Below are 19,546 nucleotides of genomic sequence, written 5' to 3' on the forward strand. Positions count from 1 at the left end.
ATTTTTTTTGAAAATTAAGAAACAAATAAAAAATGCTTATAGAGGAATTCTTAAATCATTGGCTTTGTTATTAACTTACTAGGGAACTATTGGACTTTTTGTAAATAAATAATGCACTCTCTAGAACACCAAAATTTGCACCTGTAGTAGGGCCAAGCGAAAAAAAAGAGTAACAGACCAAATGGAACATACATAAGATTGTGCATCTTTGCACAGATAGTATGGCAGCGTTCTAAACCTTTCTGTCCTTCCTAAGATTCAATATTTACAACCCGAACACAAGATGCAAGGCAAAATTAGGTTTTTGGCTGGAAGTGTTTCTGAATTTGTGTGGTGGAACCCTGAATTCTAAGGTGCAGTCTGAATGATTATGCGCCATCTCCTCTCCCATGATTGGTTTGGTTTGTCCATTATTATCTGAATCTTAATCAGTTGACGGACAAGATTATACATTGTCTTGATTTCTCGAGATGTTCTTGTGATCTGAAGAAAATCGAGGCCTACAACAACCCGCAGGTTTCACATCGTCACCAAACACCTCCGTCAGAATCGTAGCACGCGAGATGAACAAACAAACATTCTGGTACTGCTTCGTGTTTGTTTCCTGTCCTTCCGTTCGTTGCTGAACTTGTCTATCTGTTCTGAACTTCTGGTACTTCGAACACTGACGCGAATGTCTGAAACTTTCTGTGTGCACTGCAGGGCGACGAGTGAAGCGGCTCGCCAAGCAGCAGCAGCAGGGGGGAGGGGGTCTCTGGAACGTCGCCGTTGCCGCTTATTGCCACTGTCACTGATCGATGATGGATGTTCGCTGTTAGTTAGCTCCTGGGCAGTCCCTCCCTCTCTTTCAGGCTGCTGCTGGTAGAAATGGTAGCTCTAGTCCTAGTCCATGTAGTCGTTGTCCTGTATCAAAGTGGGGAAGTTGCTAGCCGTCCTCTGTTGCTTCCTTTTTTATGTTAATTCAGTCTCTGTCGAGTGTACCTAGTGTCGTGCCCGTGGCTGTTTTAAGAATCCTACCATAGATCTCAATATATATGCTGTTGAAAGAAAGAAAATAGTCTCGATACGTGGTTGTTTGATTCCTGTCACTCTGAAATGTTTTTCTGTTTCATTCACTCTGTCGCTGGAATGGCGCTCTGTCCTGTGATGCCAGGTTTCTGAATGTCTGTTGTGGAACCCTGGAGTCTTGCTATTTTGTTGAAATCTGAATGATCCCATGACTTCTGTTTGTCTATTTTCCGAACCTTATTATGCAGTTGATGGATAAGATTGTACATTATTGATTGTGGCTGCAAATGTTTGATCTGTGAGGAAGATTCAGCAGACTGGGCATCTGTTTTGCAGCAGATACTTTTTTGCAATATTGTCTATCGGTTTTGGTTCTGCTACCTACTTTGGGATCTTGTTGGTTCTTGTCTTTTGGGAGCTTGTTGAAGGTCATCATCACCGCTGTATCAAGTGACGTGAGGCTTCTAAAACATCTTTACATGACGTTTTCTGCTCAAAGTTTTGAGGGACTGAAAGTTTTCTTGTCACCCGGCCTCAAGTTCTGAACAATCTGCTGCCTCTCCATTCTATTCACGTCAGGTGAGGTCTTCTGAAAGTTCTTGCAGCTGTTTTGGAGCAACTCTCCCTCTTGCTAGATCTGATGGGGACATCAATCTGTTGGAGATTGTGATGTTGGCAAAAAGGCCAGGCCGAAGCCTTCTGTTCCAAGCCGACCTGTGCGTGTTGTCTCCCCTTGGTATATGTAGTCCTTGTGGCTTCAAACTGGGCGGGGCTGGGTACCGGTTGGAAGGCAGCAAGGCCCAGGTAGCGGACAAACCACTAGTATTGCAGATGTTATTATTTTATTCTATATATAATCTTGGTTAAACATTTAAATGGTTGACTTGCACGGAAATCAATACACCTTATATTGTGGAATGGAGGGGGTACATCATAGAAGGTGTCAACGGGTATTGCAATGGCCGTTCAACAACGGCTTATTACAAGAATCTACTATTATTGTTCGTTTTTCTAGAGACGAGAGCATGCCATTCTTTCATGCTTGTAATTCTATCGTCGACTCAACTGGGCACTTGGGGTTGCACGTAGGGCAATTAGCATCGCACTCAGCAAACGTCTTGAAGCATGGTTGAGCCCTCAGGTTGTCACAACAGTAACAGGTACCATAGTCACAGATATAATCCCCACACAAATTCAGGTTAAACTTGCCATCATCTAACGATGATGTCGATTTGGCTACAATAGCATTCTTATCGCCACCGTCTAGATAGCTCCTTCTTCCTGCTTCGAGACGACCTAAAATCATGCATGTAGTGTTTAAATTGTTAGTACAAATTAAGTTCATACATGTAAAAACTTTATAGAAAAAAACAAGGGAAGAAGTAGCACTACTAAGGAAAAGCTTATACACAGACGCTTACTAGTAGCGTGGGTTTATACCCCTCGCTACTGCTACTTACTAGTAGCGCTTGTTTTTAACCCTCGCTACTACTAAGTTGATAGTAGTAGCGCGGGTTTTTAAACCACGCTATTACTAAATGGTTTTCATCATGCCTCATCAAATAGGCAGTAGTAGTAGCGTGCGATGTAAAACCCGCGCTAGTCTACTACCCCTATAAAAGGAAGAGAGGGCGGAGAACCAAATCATCCTATCCATTCAAACCTGCAATCTGATGGTCTACATCGCTTCAAAACACCAAACATGTTTTATGCTTTAATTACCCACCATGCCATTATGTTTAATTAATTACCCACCATGCCATTACCTTAATCCTCTCCTCTTTCATCACCCAGGAACAAAACCAAAACCGCTGCCCACGCCTCACCGCCAGCCACACCCCGCGCCTCGCCCCACCTCTTTCCCTACAACCTCGCCGCCATCTAATCAGGTCTACACGGTTCAGATTAGCTAATAAAACATGATTAGAAAAAAACACCGTACGCCCCCACGCGAGTGCACACGCCATCTCAGCCCAAAACCCGGGTGCCGCCCCTCCCGTCGTAACCGCTCGCCATCTCCCCCGACACCCGAGTCCCGCACCTCCCTCCTGCCCGCAACCGCTCACCCGTCCTCCGCCGCCGCCCGCCCGCTGGCTTCCCCTCCCGTGCGCTGGCCCGTCCGCTGCCGCCCCCGCCCGCGCGCTGGCCCGTCCGCTGCCGCCCCCGCCCGCCCGCTGGCTGCTCCTCCCGCCCGTCCGCCGCCGCACGCTCCTTCCCCCGACCCGCCGGAGTCTGCCGCCCGCTCGCCCGGCCGCGCACGCTCCTGCCCCCGATCCGCCGGCCGCCGCCGCCCGCCTCACTGCCGGAGACCGCCCGCCTCGCTGCCGTAGATCCCCCCGTGGTCGTACCGCCCTCTGCCGGACACCCCCACCGCCCGCGGCCGTCGCCCCCCATCCGTTGCCCCTACCCTGCGGAGGAGGATCAGGTGACCCATAAGCTGTACACATAAGTTAATTTTTAAAGCACTGTTTTTCTTTTCTCATATACAAATAGTTTTGTATGCAACTTCTGCACAGCTACAAACAGAATATGGCTGACAGATATTTATAGATAATATATAAACAACATATGATCCTGCCCTTAGGTGTAAGCTCTACCTGATGAACACATTGCACATATGATCCCACAAAATCTGTACTTTAGTCATCACTAGCAAAAGAGCCTGTACGTTGCAACAGGTTCGAGAAACCGCCATAATTGAGTGGGTTAAAGAAATGCATTAGCAATTTTAAAATGACAAAAGGCCCAAAGAATACACTTGCTTAGTAAGTATAAATTCGCTACCCTTCTGATTTAGGCAACTAACACTAACTAATTAGACTGAGGGAAGAATATAATAATTAGGAACAGTAACTATTTAGACTGAGGGAAGAACATAATGCTGAGAATTACAACATATCTCTACTGTAATGCTGCCTATTAAGTGAGTGAAAAGAAAAAGTCAGTCCATTACTCCACCTCTTTAATTAGTACAAACGAAAGGTGAAATATAACAGTATAAAACTTCAACATGAGTAATGGGATACTGAACGAAATGTTTAGATTAACCTGCATATATATGAATGAACATATTCCATAGAAATGCAAGAATTAGTTCCTTGTCACCATGAAAACTAATTCTGCTGAAACTGTGACTGCAATGTGCATCAGATATCAGAACCAGAGCATCCTTCATATACTGGACAGCCATGGTGCAGTTGTGCAATTTTTTTTAATGTGAATCTGATGGAGCAATCACTTTTCTGAAATAAAGAACGATGTCAATGTAAGTCCAATGGCAGCAAGCATCTGGCAAATGAGGGGAACATAAATGCATACCAAAATATTTGATGGGTCAAAAAGCAGGAGCTGAACAAATGTACCTAGAATCGCCATCAATCAGGTCTTCAATCAAATTTCATATATAGTTGTCAGAAAGCAGGAGCTGAACAACTATTACGTAAAGAATTACCATCATTGAGATCTTCAATCAAATATTCTATAGTGAATGGTACTCTGATAGTGCTGGTAAGGAATGATTAATAATTAGAAAATTAACAAAATATCCAAAGAAAAGTCATAACAAAAACACAAAATGCCAAAGTCCACCACTATGTTGGATATTTATGGTTCTTTGAGATCACTATTGCATAGTTTTAGAGCACGGTAACACTGGCTAACACCATACTTGTTGATAATTCAGTCTATAACCCATGTTGATAGATGCATCAGGACAGCACCGGAACAGAAGTAAAAGAAGACCCAATCAGCTGAACAAAGTACTTGCATGTTAACAAATAAAATTAACCAGAGGTAGATGTATTGAGCTATCTTACCCTGAATAATTTGATAGATTTTATGTTGGCTTGGTGAAAAACAACGGAGGGGACAGATGCACGCACTGTAGCTGCTCTCGACCCCGTCCTCTTCACCTCACCACCTTATCCCAGCGCCTCCATTTGTGGCACCCGGCCGCCTTCGCCCTCGGCCTGCTTGTCTGCGCAGCCTGGCTTCGCTTCGCACAACTTTGCACTGACCAACTACGCCGCCATGACACCCCACTTCCACGGTACCACGGTTGTCGCTCCAGCTTCCGCCTCCTGGTTAATGAAGCACCAACCATCCCAAGGCACTTCAGAAATAGATATAGAATTCTAAATCTCCCTCGTTCCTTGCAGAAAAGGGGCCATGAAAGTAACAGTGACAGATTGCATTGACTGAATAGACTGAATATACATCGTTGCAACGGGATGTGAATCAAGGCTCGGAGACATATGATCCTATTCTTCCTTAGATAGCATGTCAAACTGCCTTTAGGATCCTATGCACATCAGATAGCGTTGTTGGTCTTCATTTACAGTTAGTCAGGGGTGGCAAGGTTGAAGCTCGGGGATGTATGTGCTTTTGTACAGAGCAAATGCATGTTATTATGAATCAGGAGTGGCAAGGTCGACAAACTGGGTCACGGGAGACATGTTGCTGATGACAATAACAATGGACCGATTGATAATTGGGCTATTCAAAATGGTAGTTCGGAACATGAAACATGACCCGAGTCAATTGATCTGGGTAAATAACACAAACTTCAGATTGTTAGTGCATACTGAAATTTAAAATTATAATACGAAGAAATAACATTATTCATTGTCACTTATGATGCCACGGCCTGAATAGATTTTGTGTCATGCAACTTGACATCATCGGTCAAACATAGTACGTGCTAGATATATCATTGATTACTATTTAGGCGTCTGGATAGTGAAGATTGCTCACATATGTCAAACTATTGTTTTTATATAGTGGACACTACGAAATTCACAACCTTACTAATAGGCATGACAAGAGGAATTTAAACTTTTTTGTAAAGAAAAGGAGCAATACAATATTTTCATATTTCAAAGAAAGCTAAATTTCATCAGCTTGAAAGTGGGCGGCGTTTCTAGATCGAAGCTGAACCTCAAAGCTTCCATCGATATCACTCTGCTCCAAGTCCTTTGTTCTACTCCGAGTTGTAGACGGATCGCTCGCTCGCTCTCCTCCAAATCCTATGTTCTACTCCGAGTTGTAGACGGATCGCTCGCTCTGCTCCAAGTTCAGAAAAATATTTGAAATCAGAGGTGTTTCTAAAAGAAGTAAAAAGATATCTCAATTAATGTTCTCTAATTAAAAAAAATTCATGCTTAGGTGGAAAAGGGATGGTGGAGCCGGTGGCCATAGTGAGCACGTCCGGCCGATTAGGCGTTTACGAGAAACAGTAACCACCAGCAGTCCATTTGTTTTTTGAATACCGAAATCCCTCTATCCTTCTTGGATTCAATTCCATTTGCTTCCCTCTTTCCTTCTTCAAGACCGAAATCCCTCTCTCTTTTTCCTTCTATGAATTCAATTCCTGCTTCCCTCTTTCCTTCTCCATTTGCTTCCTTATTTACCTATCCACTCTTTCCTTTCTTTTCCCTCTCTTTCCATCATTATTTCCTCCTCTTTTCCTTCCTTATGAGGCAATTTATTTCCTTCCTTATTGATTCCCGAAACTGCTCCTTGATTCCCAGCAAACTCGAAGATCCTTTTAAATTACGAAGTTTGGTTTGGAGGGAGCGATGTGGGACTATTTGAAACCTGAATGAACCTTCCTTATAGCACAGATGGAGTTAGCTTAGTTGGTTGTGTCAAAAGTTGTTGGACACGAGGTTGCAAGCTCGATTCTGCGCGCAACAACCATTATTATTTTTGCACGGTTGGGCTGGATGGGCCGGAAAAATAGGCCAGGACGTGGATTACAAACAGATCGAGGGAATCGATCGACTGATGAAAGAAAACAAAATTTAGTACCACCTCGTATATGTTTTAAATTCCAACTGAAAGCGTAAAATCACGGAAAGAAGCGTATTGTGACAGTGAACCCACGGAGTCAATCTGTGCTTTATTATTAGGGTTATTAGGGAAAGATATTAGCATAGAAGTGATCAAGCAAACTGACACCTCTTTGTTACAAAGAAGTATGCAGACAAACACATCAACCTTTGCCGGTCCCAACATCTTCCATATGCAGCTTCCTGTCAGAGCAAACTGATCCCTGACACCTAGAAGACATGTGTAATTACGACTGCCTCATGCACATAGCAAAAATGTTTCAGACTCTGTCTTCTTTTGTTTTATAGTCGTTTAAAATTTGTCACGCTGCTCCTCTAGGTGGTCTTCTTTAGTTTGATGTACTCTTCGCTTCTGTCGCTGAAGAAGCGAAGGGGATGGAGGAAGAAAACTGAGATATTGGCTGTGGGGTTGTGGATTTGTGTTCTCTGACTCAATATCCCCTTGTATTCCTCATGCACTCACGAAACACCTTGCCCTGAAATTTCAAAAGTGGAAATCGAGTGGCGGATCAACATTGGAAGGAACCCAAACTAACCTATTCAACGGTGATTTCATATTTGTCTTTCCAACTCTGATTTAGTAGTCTTTTCGTGCTGTAAATTGCAGGTTTGGCAAGAAACTTCGGCTTAATTTTTTTTAATAGTGATCTTAGTAGTATTTTCATGCTGAAGATTTCAGATTTGATAAGATACTTTGACTTAATATTTTCTATGGTTGTATTCCAGAGAAATATTGAGGTGTGAAGTTAGTATACGAGATGAAGAATATCCACATCATCTGTATTGGTAGTGTACCATTCTGATTCTTGTTCCTGTCGGATTTGCAGATAGGTGCAGCGGGAGTGATGTTAGTAGTCTTTTCATGCTGTAAATTGCAGTTTTGTCAATACACTTCGTCTTAATTTTTTTAATAGCGATCTTAGTAGTATTTTCATGCTGAAAATTTCAGATTTGATAAGATACTTCGACTTAAAATTTTCTTTGGTTGTATTTCAGAGAAGTAGTGAGGTGTGAAGTTAGTATACGAGATATAGGTGCTCCACACCATGTGTATTGTTGCGTAAACCTTCTCTGATCACTTGAAGGTACACCCCACAGCCAATATCTACGATTTTTTGTCATGTTTTAATTCTCTGAATCTGTTCATAGATCATGTACGCTGTTATTTTTCCTAGAGTGGTAACCTATATGTACTATTTTCAATGGTGATTTGATATTTGGCTTTCCATCTGACCTTGCAATTTGTTTACAAACAATAAAGTTCTTCAGAAATCCCTTGATTCTTTGTCATTTCTCAAACATTTGTGTTTTCAGATGGGGAAGAAAAATCCAAATGCACGTCGGTTTGCCTCAAGCGAACGTGCCCCGTCACTGGATGTAACAAACTCACCTCTAAATGCAAATGCAGAGAGTAGTTCTGCTGCTCGACAGAAAGGTAACCAATCATGGTACATCAGATTGTCTGATGAAAAGAAAGCAGAGCTCCTCGAGAAGCGTCGTGTCGCCCGGCGTGAGAAGAAGACTGCAGCCGTACAAAGTGTAAACCATGCCCGGGTATCACAAGAACATGCTTCTTCTGTGGGGTCTGAGCAATTTGTCCCTTTGAGCAACATCACCAACACACATATAGATGGTATGTGCTCCCATTTTGTGTCCTAATGCATTGATGCATCACTTGTACATATCTGAATCTCCTCCTACATGACAGTTGCAGTATGTACGGCGGCAAGCTCCGCGGGTACTGCTCATCTTCACCAAAACAATATTGCAGGCAAAAAAAGAAGTCCACAAAGTTGGTATGCTGGACTATCCGACGAGCGGCGAGCTGAGTACATACACAAACAGAAGATGGCCCGACTCGCAAGGAAAGCAGCAACTGCCGGGGTGAATGTCCAATTGCCTACATCATCTGCCTCGCAAACTTCATCTGGTTAGACCACCAACATGTTACCTTAATTATTTAAATGGGCAATACTACATCATTGTGATTTTCGTCTCGGATTGATATATGATAACACAGGTTTGATATATGATAACAACACCAAGTGCTTATCCTGTCTTCATTTTGTTGTTCCCTGTCCATAAAAGTTAGTGGATTGCTTCATTCTTTTTTGTTAAACTTCTTTGATTGCTCGTAGATTTTTGCATTGACAATACATAAACAAGACAAGAAGCTGGGATATGCAGCAAATTAGGAGCACATTCTTGAAACTGGTAGCTAAATAAAAACTGTATGTGGTTGGACTTCTGTATTTTTAATCAAGAATATGGTCCAATGGAAGATAATTTATTATGAGTTGTTGACGTCTTCATTTCAGCTTCATCTACGCTTTACTTTTATTTGGTCGTAATTTAAAGTGCATGACAACTTCATTTATGTTATATTTGGATAACAAATCCCTTCAGCTATACAAATTTCTCAAGCAAAGTTCATGTAGCCCATTATCTCATAAGCATCCATGTGTCTTATTTTGTCAGTCAGGTTACAAACTTTTCGTCAATTGCCTTCTCTTCTATTCTTCCCTGTTTTTTTGGCCATCATTAGAATCACACTCTACTCAACCAACATTATCCTGCCACTGGTGGCGGCAGTACCTTTAGGGTTTCATGGAATAGATAAGCATTTTATATCGATACCTGTCCTAATCAGCAGATCGTTACTATAGTTTGTTCAGTATCAAAACCTTGCATGTTGTGCCTTCATTTTAGTTTTCACATAAAGCCAATGTATTCCCCTGTTTACAGTTTCATTGGATAGAAGCCAGTACTGAACCACTTTCCTTTATTGCTTCGATATGATTTTTAAGATTGTTTCTTAAGGGTGTTCAATCTAACTTATCAGTAAAAGAAGCTCATTGTTCGTTCTGCCTTGATTCGCTGGCCACATTTCTTTGGTTGGGTTGGCGCAGGCCAATGTCCAGGCTGCTTTACTCACTTTCTTTGCTATACACAGGTCCTTCTGTGTGTCGCTGCTGTCAGTATCGGGCTTACTGCTTGGAGAACAGGAGGAGCGTCAGGGCTCTTTGCTGCATCTGTGGGGGTACTGGCCAGAAGTAGGTGAGCTAAAATACTAGGCCCCATCTCTGCTTGATCTGTTCAGCCAACTGAATTTGTTCTCCTTACTTATTTCTGTTTCTTTTGGTGTATGTGAAGTGATACAACTTTATTTCCATTGCTGCCATCTTGCTTTTCATGAGCTAATTCTGTACAATCAAGCTATCGTTTACAGTAATGAGTGGACAATGGCCTGATAGAGGTTTCGCTGCAATGCATGGTTAAGTGTTGTCCTACCTCCTATCAGAGGTTATTGCTGTCCATATTCATATGCATATGCTTTTATTTTCAGGTTATTGTTATCCATGTATCACACAAGCTGAGGTGGTCACCTTTGATCTAATACCCGCGAGTCTTCTATATTGTCTTCATCCTATTCGTGCTAAAACATACTCAGGGGCGATCGCCCACCTGAACGATTAAATGGATCAATATTCTGGACATTACAAGCTGGGCCAGAGTGGGCCATATGGAGGTACATCAAACATAGGAAGGGTGGACAGGAGCAGGCACAAAAGGACCTACACCAATGTACAAGGGGATCATGATCTAGGAGAAGCGAGGCCTGGACGACAGGTGGTAGAGCAGCTTGCCTAAGAGAAGCACAAGTTACCACTACTATTCAGCAAATGACACAACCAGATATTTATGGATTTTCCTTAACTGTAATGACTTCATTTGTTCTTGAAATGGAGAATCTTATGTATGTCTCTTGTAATTGCTGGTAATGAGATATATAAGTCTTTTCCCCTTCAGTTCAGATTTACAATATACTAGCAAATAACTTTCCTATCTGTTGTTGGGGATATCGCTTTAGAAATTGTGCATGATGTCCTTTGTTATAGCTTTTAACTACAGCAATCATATATTACTTCTGGTTCTGAAGTGCGGCAATTCAAGGTTCAGATTTACAACTTGATATCTACGCATCGGTAGTCATACTGTAGTTTTTTTAATCAAAATTTATTTTTCATCTCCATGGATTGTTTACTGTATTTGCCATATGTTGCGGCTATTTATTTATAAACATGAATTTTGCGATGCAATATGTTTTGGAGACTGAAAAAATTAAGCTCCGTGACAAATTAAGCTCCGTGACAGCACATATGGACTCATTATCTTTTCAGTTTTATTATATGCTCTTTGGGTTGGTAACAAATATATGCAAAGGCATGTAAAATATATATTTTTCATCGTCATAAAACTCTCGGTCGGTATCCACCGCCCCATTATCGTCAAACCCTATCTATATGAATTTGCATGGTACTTAATGTATGTGCCTTTCTGGACATTGTACGTGTCTGGACTAGGGAATGAACACAAAAATTAACGTGTTTGTCTTCTATCTCTAAATATAAAAAGGCTATATATGCAAAGGCAGTCTTGTTTGTCTTTTCTTAATTTGTAATATTTTTTATGCAACCAAACTATTTTTATACGCATGTTATGCTCATACATACTTGTATATTAGTTGAGACGTGCAAATGCAAGGTTACTAGTACTAAATGAATAGCAGTAGCCCGTGTTATATACCCGCGCTACTACTACTACTATACCTCCGTATCCCCTCCTGCGCCGGTTTCCCGTTCGTCTGTCGACGCAAAACGAAACAAAACGAAAATATCAATGGCGAACCCCCCTTCCACCCCACTCCTCTTCGCCTCCTCCCACCCAACCCCGCCGCCGGTGACCTCCTCTTCCCCCACCACCGGTGCCCTCTCCCCTCCCCTCCCAGATCGACTAGACCAGATCCGGCCAGGCTCTCCATCCCTCCTCGCGCCTGAAACACTAGAAGCCCCTATTTTTCCTACCCAAACGCCGCCGCACTCCGCCGACTCCCCAATCCCCGCCGGCGACCTCTACTCACCCTCTCCTCTGCCCCTCACTTTCCCTCCAAAGGGAAGGCCCCAGACCGGCCGGATCCACCATGCCCACAGTGGGGCTTCCGGATCCGACGCCCGCAACCAGAGGAGGAGTGCCTTCCGGATCCCATCTGCTCTCTTCCACAATTCCACCCATGGAGGTCTTCTTCTTCATCTCCATACCTGATTCGTGAGCTTTTTTTTGTGTGTGCAGGTTGCTCTGATCTGATCTGGTGAAGGGGGCCGTGGAGAAGCTGCTCCCATCTGCCAGCCAAGGAGAAGCTGCTCAACATCACCACCATCTGCTCCAATTAATCCGCCTGTAACGTAACCCGAGGTGGCATCTCTTCCTTCGTTCAGATTTGGCCACCCACGCACACTTTGGGATCCATCTAGTTTGGGTGAAACGGAGGGTGCCTTATTTTTTTGGTTTCTCTTCTGCTGTGTCAAACGCATCAGCAGCTCACGTAGCTTCTTGTTGGTAACAAATACGTACATCAATGGACCCAAGTAGCCTGGATGTACTCCCTCAGTCACAAAATAAGTGACTCGACTTTGTACTAACTTTGTACTAAAGCTAGTATAAAGTTGAGTCACTTATTTTGGGACGGAGGAAGTATTATTTTTTGGTAACAAATACATTGACTCCAACCATCAATTAATTCTGTACTTATTGCAGATTTCTTGGCCGTTGCACTTGGATTGACTCAGCAACACTTTAGTTTTACTTCCCTCTAGCTGGCTAGCTAACATTTTTAAGGTTCAGTGCACCGCAATAAATTGTTGGGTCAAATTCTGCCCTGATAGTCTGATACACACCCATTTACTTCACTGATGATGAATGGGTTGTAGATGTTGTCGTTCCGTGTTATCCAGGGTTCGCTGCTCTTTAGCGAGAATCATTTGAGTGCTACTAGTACGTTGTCTCTTTCTTGCTCGTGCATTTTTGGATTCCTCGCCATGTCATGTGTTAGTAAAGTGCTAAAGCCGCTTTCCTGTGTACCACACTAGACATGTTAGCATCATTGGCATATGGTGGCTGTGTAATCACCAACATGGCAACATGTCTGAGTCGCTTGTTTTCTTTTTGCTTCTGTTCGTTTGTTTCTCATCCGTAGAAAAATTTCTAAACTCATTCACTAGCAGGTTGCTTTCCTTCTATCATAAGTATTGCCAATTTGTGTATACCTTGATTCAGAAATCAATCACATCTTGATTCAGAAAAACCATACTACACAATTATGCTATTTCCTGACATGAGAAGAACACCCCAGCGCATAACTAGTCTGTAGACACGTGCCATGGAAATTCTGCCATTTTCTTGGGTTAAAGAAACATTTTCTTTTATTCAGTCGTGGCATGACACCAAAAGAACCTAGTATGTAACTAGTGCTATATAGATTCGATTCTTCTGAAACTTATGCTTTTTTTGTTCGAAGACTGAACTTATCCATTTGATATTGAAAATTGAACATCATAAGTCAGATTGCCATGGGTTCATAAGTCTGACCTACTTCTGTTTTTATGGATCTTGGAAATATGATTGATGGTGCATTTGGGTTCAGGTAAAGGAGGGAACAGTTCTGAGCACTCTGCAGGTGATCCAGAGGTTGATCCCAGTTCTATTTCGTATTTGATCGCCGGTCTGATGGATTGCTACTACTGCTAGTTGGTGGTCATGGCAGGGACAGAGACGGCCACCGAGCGAGCGAGGGAGGGCCCATGGCGCTCTCCTGCATGAGCTGCCCGTCCGTTGCCAGCGGTCCCTCCGTGCGCCGGCACGCGGCGAGTCCGCCCTGGTCGTCCGTCGCCTTTTCCTTTGCCAGATGCATTGGGAGATCGGCCGCCGCCGCCTCAGGGTGGCGCATTGACGCCATCGCCGAGAACGGAGGTGGGTGCTCCCTTCTCGACTTACTCTGTTCCGCCGGGGTGTTGATTCTCTCCGCGCTCTTGGCTTCTCCTCCTAGGTGAGGCGGCGGGTTGGGAGTTGTGCGCGTACATGTCGTCTTGGATGATGAAGTTGCCTGAACTGAACGTAGTCACCCCTAGAGCCCAGATTCCTCGACTGAATTGGCCTATTGACTTTTGTGCCTCTAAGCTTCCTCCTAGAGATGTGTCGCCTTCTGTTCCTGCATTACAACCACCATTCTTTCTGCAATAGTATCTGAATCCTGCCACTCTGCTGCACCGTTACCAACCTTACTTACTGTCTAAAACAAATTCAGTCGCCATTCACAAGTCGGAACAAGATAAATGAAGTGGGTTTACGAATTTGAGATCATTCTCACTAGCTTTGGTAACTTAGAGATATTTAGCATTCTTAATGAACCCCTAGCATCTTCTTTGAGTTAGTAATGTTATTACATACGTCTGTACTGTTGATGGTTACTACTGTTAGTTATGCACTTGAGTGATGGGTCTGTAGGATAATAAGATCATCAACTCTGCTACACAGGGTCTGTAGGATAATGCTGATCAAAATATTGATTTGTTAGGACTAGTTTCCTAGTGCAAATGCACTAAGAAAAATCATGCGCCAATTGACATTTATGCTAGCTAGCTATATTCAGTTGGTAGGTGCTCGTACTTAAACTGCACATTTAAAATTTAAGCTTCGGTAGTGTTATCTATTTAGTCTGATTTATACACTGCATTCCTAAGCTAAAATATTTTTTGTAACTGAAATATATAGTCTGAGTTTCATTCAGTTATTTGTCACTTTTTAACTGAATATCTTTTTGTAACTGAAACATATGTGTACTTACAGTGCATATTCGCATTGTATCAGAATCTTAGTCCTTTTCTCCTGTATCGTCTGAGATTATGCTTCCTCTCCATTTATTCATTATATCTATATGCCTTGCTGATGCTCATTTCTATCGCTGCAGGATAATGAGATGTTGAAGCGGCAGAGTGAATCCATGAGACTGTAGTGCAATTGCACCATTTCATTGAATATTACTCAGGAATAAGGACATTTCAATGGCAGATTAGCTCTATTTTTCTTTTTCATTTTTCTTACTATTGGAGTGAGGACATGTAGAATGAGAAACTGTGTGGTAGCAGATATGGCAACTGTGTGATAGTAGAATCAATAATAAGGAATATGTCAACTGTGTGATAGTGACATTTTTCCATCACTATTGTTTCTCGGAATTGTATGCATAAAATGAAATTGGTTGATTTTATTTTTTTTAAATCCTAAATAGTTAGTAGTAGCGTGGGAACAAATTGAGCGCTACTAGTAGTTTGAATACTAGTAGCGCTGGTATTATAAGCACGCTACTACTAGTTCGTTAGTAGTAGCACGGTTCTGTAATAGCAGTAGCGCGGGTGTCACACACGCTACTACTAACTAGTAGTAGCGCGGGTCTATTCGCGCTACTACTAACTATTAGCTGTAGCGTCTTATTGGTAGCGCGGGCACCCGCGCTGCTGATAGGCTTAAAACCCGCACTGCTGCTAGGCTTTTCTTTAGTAGTGTAGTACTAACACTGGGCGGTGACCATGAGCCATCCCAGGAACAAGAAGGTCATGGCATAAATCCCTCTCATTTTCGTCAGCTCTTTACTGCTTGCTTAGTCGATGGAGGTAACTCTGCCGGGCGGCTAACGTGAGAAGAACGTGCGATGTGATGGTTGTGGTGAACCGATCAATATAGAGAGGGCTAAATTCTTAATTAAGTAGGAGATAAATGCCAATTAGTTCTGAAGATTATTAGGTGCTATATATACGTCTACATTAATTAAGGCAGGATAATACGTCGCCCTTGGATAATTTGGTTCCGAACTTGGCTGGGTCAATCAATAAATTATTTCCGCAGAATGACACCCAGGAAGTTCAGGCACTGATTAATTTGCTCTGACCGATTTCTTTATTGGGAAACACTTCAGATCATACGTTTGACACGGGACAATTGTCATACTGACCATGCGTTGTTGATTCATATTTCATCCTAGAGAGATTTTAAGATGGTTCCAACAATTACTAGTAAAATGCCCGTGTGTTGTCACGGGCCATTTAATTTTTGTTTTGATTGCATATACATACTTATATTTTTGTATAAAACTCAGTGAATTTTTGGCCCCTTCCAACGACATTGCCTCGACACCTTTTCGAGGGATTCTTTTTGAACGATGACATAATGCATCTCCATCTCTCTCATATGTTGCAAAAAATATATAGAAATATACATATTAAAAGAATAAGCCATCAATTGTTATCTCTAATCTACAAAAGTGAACATATAAACACATTAAAAAATTAAGACAATATATATTGGGCACTGCTAGGCGCCGGCGCACCGGTCAAATGTTTCGGCCGGTCTGCTCCCAGCCGCCCGATCTACTGTGCAACACCGTCAGATCCGAGCTCCTCTGCTATTTTTTTACCTTGTCCTCGTCTCCCCGAGCGCTCGCCGTGCCGATTGCCTGTTGGGGCCGCCCCACGCTCCGGCACTCAGCTCGCCCCGGCCGCTCGCCGCCCCGGCCGCCGGTTGGAGCTGACCGCTCGCCGCCTCGGCCGCCCGTCGGAGCGCCATGGATGCAGCTCCGCGACTCAGCTCGTCCAGTCCGCTCGCCGCCCCGGCCGCCCGTCGGAGCCGCCCCGCGCTCCGGGACTCAGCTCGCCCCGACCGCTCGCTGCCCCCGCTGCTCATCGGAGTGCCATGGATGCAGCTCCGCCTCACCGATGATTGGTTTCAGCAAAAAACAGAGATGCCCCGTGGTAGCATTTTCCCGTGTCAGTCGTAGCAAATGAAGACAACTGTTGCAGCAAAAAAAATCCATCGGCGTCGTCATTGTAGCAAAAATGTTAATCGGATGTAGCAAAACACAACGCCAATGGTAGCAAAATACGAGGATGTTGCAACAAAAATGCCGTCCTCGTCGTCGGCGGTCACACCTCAGTCGTAAAAAAGCACCATGGCCGCATGAATGGATGGAGCAAAAACACAGACGGTAGTAGCAAAAAATCGATACGGTTGTAGCTTTTATCTCAATGGTTGAAGCTTTTCCCCTCTACGGTGGAAGCATTTCTATAAACGATTGAAACTTTTTCCTTTTTGAGCAGCGTTTGGGTGAAAGCTTTTCTCTATCGTTCGGTTGAAGCTTTTTTCATCAAAGGTTGTAGCGTTTTTAATCTTGGGTTGAAGCTTTCCTGTCAACGGTTGCAGCACTCGCCAGCCTCCCCAGCTACCGCACATCTCTGATTGAAGCAAAAAATACCATCGGTTCCAGCAAAAAATCTCTATAGTAGTAGCAAAACCAAAACACAGTTGTAGCAAAAAAAATGATCATCCGTCATCTCGCCGTGACGTCGAGGTTCCAGCAAATTTGCGCCGCGAGGTGCAGTCCTGCCATGGCTGGCTGCAGCTCCGGCGTGGCCGGGTCCGGCGAGGTAGGGAGAGCCCCGATGCACGCGGATCTGCGTAGATCTGGTCGAGGGCGGCCAGATCTGCTGAACGGCGGCGCGCCTGGGAGCACTACTAGGGAAAACCCTATACACAGAACCTTAGTAGCAGCGCGGCTCAAAAAGGAGCGCTGCTGCTAATTAGCAGTAGCGCCGGTGTGGAAAACCCGCTACTGACAAGTGCTTAGCAGTAGCGCGCTCGGCATAACCCGCTCTGCTACAAATATCGACCGACAGTACCCACCCAACTCCATTTAGCAGCAGCGCTCGGCATAATTCTGAGGTCGCTGCTGCTAATTTTCAAATCGGGCACACTTTTGGTCCCGGTTAGCAGTAGCGCTTGTACCGAAAGCATGCTGCTGCTAGTTTCTTAGCAGCAGCGCGTTTTACGTACCGCGCTACTGCTAATCCGCACCCACCACCTTTTCCCCACCCGTCCTCCCCTCCCCCAAATCCCTCCTCTCTTCCTCCACTCCCTCCTCTCTCTCTCCATACGTTCTCACATTGACCTCTTGCCCATGCGCCCCTCCTCCTCCATGGCACCGAAAGAGGGCACCGCCTCACGCCACCGGCCTCTAGGAGCTCGCCGGTCTTCCACCGGCGTCTAGGAAGCCGCCGCCTCGCGCCACCACGCCGGAGACCTAACCACCGGTGACCAGCCCCGCTACTCCCTCCATATCCTTCCTATCTCCCTTGGTTTTCTTTCTCTCTCTCTCTCTCTCCCTCTGGTTTGACTCACAATCCCATGTCCATGCCCGTGCAGGTAGTCGCCATGGACGACCATATCTGGCATGGTCGGGAAGAGGAGCCCCACGCCGCTGCCTTGCACTTCCATGGAAACAGGCCCTCCTCCAACAGCCACCGCCGGATCTGGTCTGCCGTTGCTCGTTCATGCCTCCGGCGACCCCAACCATCGCTGGATCGAACAACTGCCGCCATTGACAACATGCACGGGATCGAGATATTTTTTTTTGCTTTTGAAAGTAATAGTAGTAGCGCGGGGTATAAGACCCGCTACACATAATTAGCAGCAGCATTGTACTGCAACGCATGCTACAGCTAACCATGTATAGCAGTAGCGCGTGTCAACACGCGCTACTGCTACAAGTTAGCTGTGGCGCCGTATCAGTAGCGCGAGCGCCCGCGCTACTGATACACCCACCGCGCTACTGCTAGGCTTTTCCCTAGTAGTGGAGGCCTGCGGCGCGGGACGATGCGTTGACCATGGCAGCGGGGAGAGAGAAAGAGAGAGATGCGCGAGAGGAAGAAGAGAAAAGGAAGGAGGACTAGTCGTCTCGGGTCCATCACGCCACGTGGTTGCTTGTGAGTGGATCGCATCACGCGCGCGTGGACTAGACCGGCCGAAGCTTCGGCCGGTGCCCCGGTCCCAAATGTTTCCCATATATATTCATTGGTTCTAGATGCAAGCTGGTGACCGTTTTTAGTCGGAGTTAGTGGCATCATGATACTTTGTAGAGTGAGTCGCATCCCAATCTCAATAAACTGTATGCTCACTTGTAAATCATTTGCTGGTAATTATTCTTCAAAAATGACTTTCAAAAATGACTATTATAGGAAATAGCCGTTTTCCCTAAAAAGACAAACACACACATTTTCTCCTCATCTTAGAAAGTACAATTCACTCTCTCTTAGTATGACACAACGCTAACTCACATCTCATTCCATCAGCTTGCAATCCTTGCCACGGGCATCACCGCCATCATCTCTCCCCTCCACAACTTATTGCCGCTCCCCCCTGGCGTCATGGCATTCATCATGCACCTTCCTCTCACTGCTGTCTCCCCTTCCCTTCATGGTATCGCCCACTCTGTCTTCACCCATCCACAGTGTCCCAAGCTGATTCTCAGTGCCAGGGAATGCACATCACCATAGCCGAGGGCAAACACCGCAATGTGTTTTTGCTGACATAATATACGAGATGATATAAATCATGCGATCCTTTCACATACCAGTAAGCATGCACATGCAACACACTTCTAGACACAAATGTACATTGTATCAAACATCCAGAAAAATTGAAATATTATTCTCACATACATTGTATCAAACATCCATAAAATTTGAAATATTATTCTTCGTGAATCAGTATGCATTTTTTTGAAAGATGAATCAGTATGCCTCTTTAATCCAAATATTAGATCATCTTCATATATGTTGCATCAATTATATGTTCTCTTGCAAAAATACACACTTTTCCAATATGTAGTCCACCAAACACATTAATCTCCTGCAAGTGAATGATGGTGAAGTTCGTGTGCCAGTAAGCGTTGGCGGAGGTGAACGCTGAGCTGGTGGGGCGTAGGGCGGTGGAAGGGGGCCAATTCATGCCAGCGAGCCTGGTGC

At 44.3% G+C, this 19,546-nt stretch overlaps 1 protein-coding gene and 1 long non-coding RNA gene across 6 annotated transcripts; both read left to right on the top strand.

Annotated features, from left to right (window-relative positions):
- Positions 1–3,286: 3,286 nt before the first annotated feature.
- Positions 3,287–10,666, top strand: LOC123104736 (uncharacterized). Of its 4 annotated transcripts, XR_006450500.1 has the most exons (7): positions 3,419–3,433; positions 7,584–7,704; positions 7,854–7,942; positions 8,172–8,490; positions 8,566–8,787; positions 9,811–9,914; positions 10,204–10,666. XR_006450500.1 is itself a non-coding variant. In XM_044526608.1 (6 exons), the coding sequence occupies exons 3-6, from the start codon at positions 8,172–8,174 to the stop codon at positions 10,232–10,234; spliced, it is 672 nt and encodes a 223-aa protein (XP_044382543.1). In that variant the 5' UTR covers positions 3,287–3,433; positions 7,854–7,942; the 3' UTR covers positions 10,235–10,666. The 4 variants fall into 4 exon arrangements, 3 of the variants coding, with proteins under 3 accessions (XP_044382543.1, XP_044382544.1, XP_044382542.1); XM_044526608.1 differs by lacking the exon at positions 7,584–7,704 and having other exon boundaries at positions 3,287–3,433; positions 9,811–9,910; XM_044526609.1 differs by lacking the exon at positions 3,419–3,433 and having other exon boundaries at positions 7,545–7,643; positions 9,811–9,910.
- Positions 10,667–11,482: 816 nt separating this feature from the next.
- Positions 11,483–14,968, top strand: LOC123104737 (uncharacterized). 2 transcript variants are annotated; one of them, XR_006450502.1, is made up of 3 exons: positions 11,498–12,110; positions 13,339–13,664; positions 14,662–14,968. It is a non-coding gene; the product is annotated as an uncharacterized lncRNA (long non-coding RNA). The 2 variants fall into 2 exon arrangements; XR_006450501.1 differs by having other exon boundaries at positions 11,483–13,664.
- The last annotated feature ends 4,578 nt before the right edge of the window (positions 14,969–19,546 follow it).

Source organism: Triticum aestivum, chromosome 5A (genome assembly GCF_018294505.1).
Source record: "Triticum aestivum cultivar Chinese Spring chromosome 5A, IWGSC CS RefSeq v2.1, whole genome shotgun sequence".
Taxonomy (NCBI): domain Eukaryota; kingdom Viridiplantae; phylum Streptophyta; class Magnoliopsida; order Poales; family Poaceae; genus Triticum; species Triticum aestivum.

Bases quoted from the DNA above. Each gene is read 5' to 3' on its own strand.
- LOC123104736 (XM_044526608.1), top strand. From the start codon at position 8,172: ATGGGGAAGAAAAATCCAAATGCACGTCGGTTTGCCTCAAGCGAACGT. The intron at 8,788-9,810 runs GTTAGACCACCA...TGCTATACACAG, and splicing joins TGCCTCGCAAACTTCATCTG to GTCCTTCTGTGTGTCGCTGC. The intron at 9,911-10,203 runs GTAGGTGAGCTA...TTTTATTTTCAG, and splicing joins TGTGGGGGTACTGGCCAGAA to GTTATTGTTATCCATGTATC.